Here is a 9,531-nt window from a genome sequence, read left to right on the forward strand (position 1 = left end):
CAGGCTCTCTTTCTCCCATTCATTCTCTTTATTAAGCAATCTATCGTAGTGGCATCTCCAGACCTCTTTCTTTGCATCCTCATTTAATGCAAGCGTACCATCATCCATGCGAACACATTTCTCTCCTACAACATCACTATTCTCTCTCCTACACTGTCTTGCAACCCGAAATACCTCGAGTCTTTGGTCCTCACGGCGCAGAACATTGGCAAATCTTTCTTTCCTTATCTGCTTCTCTTTCCTTAGAAAGGATAAAAGGCAAAGTCGACCTCGGCGGAATTTGAACTCAAAACGAAATACCGCTAAGCATTTCGGCCGGCGTGTTAATGTTTCTACCAGCTCGCCGCCTTTAAATCTATTAAATTATTGAAGTTATTAAATTATTATGAGCACGTAAAACAGGGAGATTCAAAACCATGATGTATATATTTATTCTTTTCATTTTTTTCGGGATCGATAAAATAAGTACCAGTTAAGTACTGGAGTCGATGTATCGACTTATCCCCGAAAATGCTGGCCTCGTGCCAAAATTTGAAACCAACAAATTATATTCTCCGTTGTGATATTGTTAAAAGGCTGATATTTTCTAATTCATATTCAATCCAACCTTTGTCATGATACAATGACGCATTATAAATTATTTCATTTATGAACACATATCTACATGTACATACATACACTTGCAAATATATGTGTATGCAGTGACCACCTATTTGGGACACGTTTGTTCTTTTCTCTCCTTATATTTTTCTTTATCGTCTATCGTTATTAGTGAAGAGCATATGCTCGAAACGTAAAAACTTATTCTACTTTTTCCTGTGAGTAAACTAATACACTGTGTTTGTTTCTTTTCCCTCTACTTCGTGTCATTTATAACTTTTGCACCACACATACACACACACTTATGTGTATATGTCTGCGCTTGTGTATGTATATATTTATTGTCGAAAATCGGAATCGCGTCGCTCTGTGCGTAAACAGTCAGCTCTTCGATAGAGAGCAATAAAATAGGCACCAGATTGAAAATATGATCAGCTGAAAACCTTTGACGGTAGTAGATTCCCCAGGTCGGAGACAGTTCAATAACAGATCCAGTAAAAGATGGTAAGCACACACACACACACACAAATATGTATGTATATATACACACATATATATACACGCACGCACGCACACACACATTATCAACATATCTTACCTTAATCTGTTTATTTGGCGAGAAGAGGAAGTCTTCTTTAAATTGGTGGACGAGTGCTTTTTTCGTGTCCTCAAAGGTACGTTCGAGTGACCATCCCTTGAGATTGATTGGCTCCTGTATCTGAACAAATAAAAAAAAATGGTATTGACACTTTAATAAGGTCATTCAGATATGGACACACACACTTAAACATACTCACTCATGCGTATACTAACTTAAATAGACTTGCGAATATATATGCAAAAACTTTTTACACACAACAAATTGAGAACAGTGGTTGTTGTTTAACTCCAGGTTAGTTTCGATCTACATCGCTGCTCCATCTGTGGTCATTTTAATTTTCTGACAGCATAAATATCATAATGGATGGGTAAATAAGCATCCTTAAAGTGAAACAACTGTCAAAGGTATCAACAAATAAAGTAGAGGGAACAGAACATCACCTTTCAAGTAACTTACAAGGAAATACAATTTAATAATATCAAATTGAATTATAATAATGGAAAATATTATTGTTAACTATATTATAAAAATATTAATATATTAATATATATATAACTGTGTGTGTGTGCATTATGGAATCTCCCTTCGAAGACGACGTATGAGTGTTCAGTGTTTGCTGAATAATCTACACAAAGGATTTTATTACGTTGATCAATGTATGCGCTCTTAGTTAGCTCATTGCCTCCATCAGATCGACGTTACCCGAACAGGCGAACAGTGTACCACATGTCATGTGTTAAAGTGAACACGGCAGCGTGACGTGAAGTGTTTTGCCCAAGAACACAACGTACCACTCGTTCGGGAATTGAAACCACATTCTCGCGCTCGTAAGTGCACCACTTATAACCAGTAGGTCACGTTCCCTCTCTCACACACACACACACACACAGAAATAGAGAGCTATACTAGAATGACTTCCATTAATTTGCTGACCAACCACATTGCAATTACTAAATACCTGTAAACATAGTCCTTCAAGCATTCATCGGGAATTGTGTCAGAAACAATGATTCGTAATTTCAGAAGACAGTTGCATAAGTATGCACGAAGGCCACGATGACTTTCCTCAAAAAAAAAAGCCTAAAGTACTTCGTTGTTATGTATGAAGCGGGTAAATGGGATACATGGAAGTTAAACAAACCTACTTTTCACGCACACAGATACGCACGGACACGTACGCACACACACTTATGTATTCATACACAAGATCATGGAAACATCACTTTTATTAGACTAATACATACACACACATATAGATAATCACTTATCCTTGTCGTTTGAAAAAAAATGTAAAAGGGACACTTTATAACTTCAATGTTATATGAGTGAGAAAAAAGATGGGATAGTCACGGTTGAAACACACTTTAGTATTGCTCTTCTCGGTTATTACTAAGCCGAAATCTGATAACCACACCAACGAAATAACCACCCTGTTCCCTCCAAAAAATAAACAAGATAAATTGTATCTTACTCTTCCTAATTTAGCACTGCTGATTTCTTCCAGTTCAATATATTGGCCAGTGGCGTCTACCTCCATTATGGACACACTTCCTGCTGACGTACGGTGTATGGTGATACGGCCTTGTGATGCGGGACATATACCTGCAAACAAACAAGCAAACATAAATAATAAATATCATCTGACATAAAATATTGGTTTCAAGGTTTTGCATTAGGTCAGCAAGTTCAGCGGGATGAGGTAAGTCGATTACATCCACCTCAGTGCTTAACTAGTATTTATTTTATCGACCCTGAAAGAATGAAAGACGAAGTCGACCCTGGTGGCATTTGAACTCAGAACGTAAAATCAGAAGAAATGCCGCTCAGCATTTTCCCCGGCGCGGTAACGATTCTACCAGTTCACCGCCTAAATCTATATCTATAAAACTCAAAATTTCTGTGTGTGCGTTTGTATGTGTATGCGTTTTCACATTTTCATCCGATTTTGATGAAATTTTTATTATTAAATGGCAAATTTACCCAAGCAGGTCACTGCCGCATTACCGATACCCACTTCTCGGAGAAAAATCGATAAAATTGAAGGGACCTTCCCGCCCACTTTTTGCAAAAAAGGTAAAAGTTGCACGAGAGAAAAGTTTTTACAGCATCGTCTGATTTTTATAATTTTGGTGTCAAAAGGACCGTCATGTTACGACATTTCAGACAAATGTTTTGGCATTGCCTTGGGGGCCTCTGATTCTCAAGAAAATTGCGGAAAACTTTGGGGGAAAAAATCGATTTTTCGCATTTTTGTAAAGTTACGCTGTTGAAAACTTTTTACTGGAAAGTCCGATTTCGTTAGTTTTTACGGCTAAAAAGCCACCATGCTCAGAACGTAAAAAAAGAGCGAAATGCCGCTAAGCATTTTGTCATGCGTGCTAACGATTCTGCCAGTTCGCCACCTTACAAGCATGACTAATGACAATGTATTACATGACTAAGACATTCAACGCTTAATCCCTGATTGCCTCACAATCGCGCGCGTACACATACACATTTACATTCACACGTACACACAGAAACTCAAAATGAGGAGCAGTAAATAATCCAACATTAGAGTGAACAAGGAAACCACTAGTGGTCGTGTGATCTGCTAGAAATAGCTGTGAATCTTCTTCAAAAGATCTTACCATCTTGTAAATGGAACCCTACATAGGATGACCTTTGTATGAATAAAAGACCAGATAGTCACTAAAGCACTTATGATCAGAAAACTGCCCAACGGAGACTTATCTACAATAACAACAACAATCAGAATTTTTTTAAAAAGGTAGCTTACTGGAATCATCTGCACTTGATATAGCCTGATAACTGGAACCAGATCTTTGGAAAGCAGAGGCAAGAATATCTTCTGACTCTGTACGGAAACCTCCCAGTGTCTGGACCAAGCTTCCAAGACTTATCCTGTGAAAAGAAAGAAGAAAAAAGATATGAACGAGCATTCGCAATTAAGTAAACCGTAAGCTTTTATTAAACTGATACGAGAGCCAACGGACGCGTCTCTACTAGGTCATACGACCTGCTAGACATAGCAGAAAAGCCTTCATTAAGTTAAATCTTGCTGTCTTAGAAAAATGGAAATCACACATTGAAAAAGTTTATGATATCTTTAAAAGAACAGAATGGTCACAGCTGCTACGCCTTTAATGGCGATTTTAATGAATCCTGCTCAGAACTTTCCGGCAGTTTCTGATAATGACGGGGGAAATATAGAATATATAATCTGTCCTTGCCTATTTACAGGTAGATAAATAACGATAAAAAAAAAACACGAAATAAATTGCTTGCAGATATAAAGTACGTACCTGCTTTCTTCTCCTTCCAACAGTTTGCGATAAGCAGCAATCTCAAGTTCCAGAGACAGTTTGGCATCCATGAGTTCCTGGAGTTCTTTGATCACACCTTCTAACTCAGCGTTGAGCCTGTCAACGTCGGCCTTGTGAGAAAGTTTCTCGTTGTCGTAGTCACTGGTCATCATTTCCAGTTCAGCGGTCACTGCTCTGAGCTGGTTCGATAGCTGAGAAATCTGGGGGAAAAGAAAAGAAGATATTACTACATTTGATGGCCCTTAAGCATTTGAACTCAGAACGTAAAGACAGACGAAATACCGATAAGCACTTCGCCCGGCGTGCTAACATTTTTTTTATTTCTTCATTGCCCACAAGGGGCTAAACATAGAAGGGACAAACAAGGACGGACAAAGGGATTAAGTCGATTACATCGACTCCAGTGCGTAACTGGTACTTAATTTATCAACCCCGAAAGGATGAAAGGCTAAGTCGACCTCGGCGGAATTTGAACTCAGAACGTAACGGCAGACGAAATTCCGCCGGCGTGCTAACGTTTCTGCCAGCTTGTTGCCTTAACTAATAGGACAACATCGAAAAGATACTTCTTCCGCGAATCACTGGAATATATATAAGCGGTACTTTACTCCAAGATTCTTGGGTTAACAAAACGAAACAAATAAGACTCTGGATGGAACGCTTATTTAGCGATGAACAATTCTTTTAAAGGATTCCACCCCAGTCGCCTTCGAAAATGACTTTTTATCAGTCAAAGATATAACCCAGGTCTGATGGTTTACAATTAAGATTGATATACGAGATGGTAAATTCTCTACAGAGAATGGAATTTAAATTTATCGGACATGAAGAAAACAAAAATGACACTGCGGAATACGAGTCGACTAGAGAGTCTCAATACGGTTTCTCGATCTGCTAGAAACAACAAACGAGTTTGTTTTCACTCAAACTTGCTTGTAAGAAAGGGCACATTGAACGCCGTACTCTTTGGTACACTAGTCTGGGGGGGGGGAATGTCCGGATGGTCTCTGACAGAACGGCTTTAACAGGGTAAGCCTGAGTAGGCAGGAAGCTAAATAATTAGGACGACGATATCATCACCACCACCAACAACAACAACAGCAACACAGAGTGCACTTCATTCAATAACTTATTCGCTTCACTCGGCTATTTTGAACTTTACAGGAAATTAAAAGTAACATGAATTATAGTATTTGTATAGAAAGCTTGTGATTTAAAGGATATCTTACGAAGGATTGCACAAAAGAGAATTAAATACAAAATGCTTTGAAGATACACATCTAGCAACCGATAAAAGCTAATAAATATTGTTGTTATTGCTTAGGTTTGTGGTTGGGTTTCATTAAGCAGACATATATCAGAGTCATTTCGGTCATGTATATGCCATTCACAGTCTTTCTGTTATAGGCAATGTTATGTAGGAATACGTTATGACGACGAATCAGAAAAGTCGACCTCGGCGGAATTTGAACTCAGAACGTAGCGGCAGACGAAATACCGCTAAGCATTTCGCTCGCCGTCTTCGGTTCTCAGTCTGTGATCTATAAAGCCTTGGGGTGGGATGCACAAAAGTGGTGCCGAGAATCCACGAGTTAAATTCAAAATTTCATGATGCTGCAGTGTAAAATGTATAATTGCTCACGATAAGGGTGATAAACTTTCAAAATTTCAAAGTAATTACAAAATCTGAACGAATAATTTACTTATCGTTTAGATGCTTTTTTTGAAAATACGATTTAAGCTTAAATCTATCTACAATTGAACCTAAAATTCGGAACATAATATCAACAAAGTAGCATCGATTACCTCATTAAACAAGTGGTTTGGGTTAATGCGGCTACTTGTTTAGTTGTATATTTAACAACAAACTGGATTACGTATTCAGTTCAACTGAGACTAAAAATTGACAAAAAGAGTTTGTCGTTTGTTACAAAAATCGACTTATTGATTAAATTTTTCATTAGAAGAAGCCCGTGGGAAAATTCATTTAAATAAAAAGAAACCTTTACTAGTTAAAAGATTGAGAGCCACTGCGATATACCATCTGCTGAGAACTACCTCAAACCGATCGCTGTGGCGAGCACTTGTAAAGGAAGTCAATAAAGGGTCGTTCATCGACCTGATGGCGCAAGGAGGAAGAGGTGGGGTGGAAGTATATGCTGTAAATCGATAGGTCCCTTCTCCCATCTCGAATCGTCAATAATTCTAAATAGGTGTACGTATAGTTGGATCGTTAAGGAGTTCGTTAATAAGGCGGTGAGCTGGCAGAAACGTTAACACGCCGGGCGAAATGCTTAGCGGTATTTCGCTTGTCTTTACGTTCTGAGTTCAAATTCTGCCGAGATCGACTTTGTTTTTCATCCATTCGGGGCCGATAAATTAAGTACTTGTTGCGTACTGGGGTCGATCTAATCGACTGGCCCCCACCCCCAAAATTTCGGGCCTTGTACCTAGAGTAGAAAAGAATATTTTTACTTAATCAAAAGTATGTCTTTACTGGAGCTTAGCCGTTTCGTATCTCATCATAGATCAGAGATAAAGAGTAAACTAAGAATAGATAGATGTATAGAATAAACATTTATAATTTCTCATTTACGCATGAATCCTTTGTGCTAATGTACCGAACTTGTTATGAAGACATATTCGTCGTAAAGGAGAAGTTTCTCTATGACGAAATACAACAGTGATTAGTATATTCACGTTCGTATGTGCCGCATCTTATGTACAAGAACATTGTTTTCAAGACGGGAGATTATGGTATAAGGGTGATTTGGTGGCCGCTATATTTAGCAGATCGAGTGACTTCTTCGAACAAACTGGTTGTCGTAGTTTAGTTCTGTTGGTGTTGTTTAGTTCAAGTCAGCTCTGTTGAAGCAAACTTATGATCAAAAGCATTCCAGCCGTGATCATCCCACTTTTTATTCAGGCTTAATTCTTCCAAATCGATATTAATCAATATTCAGGGTGGTGTAAAAGTAGGTTTACAATCATATTTATTTTATTTTTCAGGTAACGAGAGAAAGTGGATCTTAAAGAATTACAGGGAATTTTAAAATGCAGAAACGGTGGGCAAGAAAGGAACAGAAACTTTCCATAGTGACGCGACCCGTAGTGACGACAAGCGATTTACAAGACAAAAGGCAAATTAGAGGAGAGAGGTTCATTGAAGAAAATACCGAAATCCGGAAATCCATGAACTATTACCTCTGAGCAAATGAAGATAGCATTGACGTTTATAAATAGCTCTACGAAGTGTGTATGTAGGGAAAAGGGGAGAGAAAGAGGGAGAGAGAGATATACACAGATAGACTGCCAAGATAATACACAGATAAGACAAGACAGATCGGAGTGAATATGCAGTGTGCACATGACTTTCAAAGGTCATGGGCACATTCCCTTTTCCTCCGAAAATTTATTGAAATAAACATTAAAAAATGATAATAAAGACAAATAGATAAAAAGTCAACGGCAGTTCCTTACCTGAGTATCACATTCGCGCAATTTATTCTCAAGATCAGACTTCTGTGCTCGAAGTCGTCTGTTTTCTTCAGTCATTTGTATGGTTTCAGCATTTCCTTTCGTGGCACCAAGACGCATTTCACACAGCTGTTAGACAATAGAAGAGAACGTTTATTACAATGAGCAAATGTAGTGGTAGATGGTGTTGTTAGGTTTAATTGTGAAATTAAATTGGGCTACTGAATAACACAAGAATTACTTGGATATGTTTGCACATATGGAATGTCTCTAGATATCTGATGGTCTAATGTGGCTTGTCTGCTGGAATTTCACTTTTATTATATGGTATTGTGAGTCTACTTGGACAACTGGTATATGGAAGTACGGTATAACTTGCTGTTGTTTGACAATATTATCAGTCCTAATAGAGCAGACCCAATATGAAAGAAATTTTAGTTATGGCTAACTTAAGTAATTTATTCTGTAAACGGATTTGAAATATGAATATTCCATACCTTTAGGAAATCCAAGAAATCGAACCAGACAACATTAATTTCGTGCACGAAAACTTAAAAATAAGTTTTTTACGTTCCACGTATAGTGGTGATGTTTGGAAAAAGTGAAATCATGCGCGGAAACCATGCATACATTGCACCACAGAACACACGAAAATTTTCTCTACCACAGTTCTTTCATCTTGCACGCACAGGATCTCAAAGACGTACAAACATTTTAAACCCATTAACTATTATTGTTAATAATTACGCTAGTCTACTATTTACCATTATTCAGTCTTAATTTATTATTTTCTTTTTATTATACCATACATCTTATTATTTCTGTCATCCCCTTATATGTTCAAATTATCCCCCATTACTAAAACTTTTCCTAAGTCTTACCTATAACTATATTTTCTGTATAATTATCCATCAAGCAGATGGATTAGATTCAGTCCATAGTTCTTATCCAGGTACTAACTACAGTTCCGTTATTGGAATGCATATGTTTATCCACTTATTCCATTTATGGTGTCTCTTGACCCTGCATTCACATTTCGCTGTCTTTTTACACTAATTCTCAATGTATATCTAATAGCTATTTTTACAGTTAGTGCTGATGTCACCACTCCATTTTTTTCCCGTTTAATGTCTCGCCTTAGAAAACTTGCTTTTTAATAGATAAGTTTAACGAAATCACCATACCTGGGACTCGTATCTAGCTTCCAGGCTAGAAGACAAAGCTTCCAATTGGCTTTCGTATTCTTGACGGATTTCTTTAAGACAAGATCCCAGTTCAGATGTCCAGTATTCACGCATGTCAGGGACGGAATTATCCTTTGCCAATAAGGCCTTGTATTCTTTGATTTCCTGTAAGAAAACAAACATGTAAAATATAAGACACAATAACAGAGGTACATAATACACGTCATGACAAGTATATTCAAAATGAAGTACGTGGTAGTATGTATGTATGGGCGTATATATATATATACATATATATATATATATATATATATACACACGCATACATACATGTATATATATA

General features: G+C 37.5%; 1 protein-coding gene and 1 long non-coding RNA gene across 2 annotated transcripts in view; one reads left to right on the forward strand and one right to left on the reverse strand.

Moving 5' to 3' along the window:
- LOC128250431 (uncharacterized) overlaps nucleotides 1–7,993 on the forward strand; it is a 20,223-nt gene extending 12,230 nt beyond the window's left edge. The window contains exon 2 of the long non-coding RNA XR_008266451.1: nucleotides 7,537–7,993. This is a non-coding gene — a long non-coding RNA (uncharacterized LOC128250431). The remainder of the gene's footprint in view (nucleotides 1–7,536) is intronic.
- Nucleotides 842–9,531, reverse strand: part of LOC106875307 (60 kDa neurofilament protein) — a 39,674-nt gene continuing 30,984 nt past the window's right edge. The window contains exons 4-9 of the mRNA XM_052975396.1: nucleotides 9,189–9,353; nucleotides 8,008–8,133; nucleotides 4,507–4,727; nucleotides 3,981–4,105; nucleotides 2,673–2,803; nucleotides 842–1,318 (exon numbers count right to left, since the gene is read on the reverse strand). Of these exons, the coding sequence (XP_052831356.1) occupies nucleotides 857–1,318; nucleotides 2,673–2,803; nucleotides 3,981–4,105; nucleotides 4,507–4,727; nucleotides 8,008–8,133; nucleotides 9,189–9,353 (1,230 nt within the window). The 3' untranslated portion in view covers nucleotides 842–856. The remainder of the gene's footprint in view (nucleotides 1,319–2,672; nucleotides 2,804–3,980; nucleotides 4,106–4,506; nucleotides 4,728–8,007; nucleotides 8,134–9,188; nucleotides 9,354–9,531) is intronic.

Source organism: Octopus bimaculoides, chromosome 21 (assembly GCF_001194135.2).
Source record: "Octopus bimaculoides isolate UCB-OBI-ISO-001 chromosome 21, ASM119413v2, whole genome shotgun sequence".
Classification (NCBI taxonomy): domain Eukaryota; kingdom Metazoa; phylum Mollusca; class Cephalopoda; order Octopoda; family Octopodidae; genus Octopus; species Octopus bimaculoides.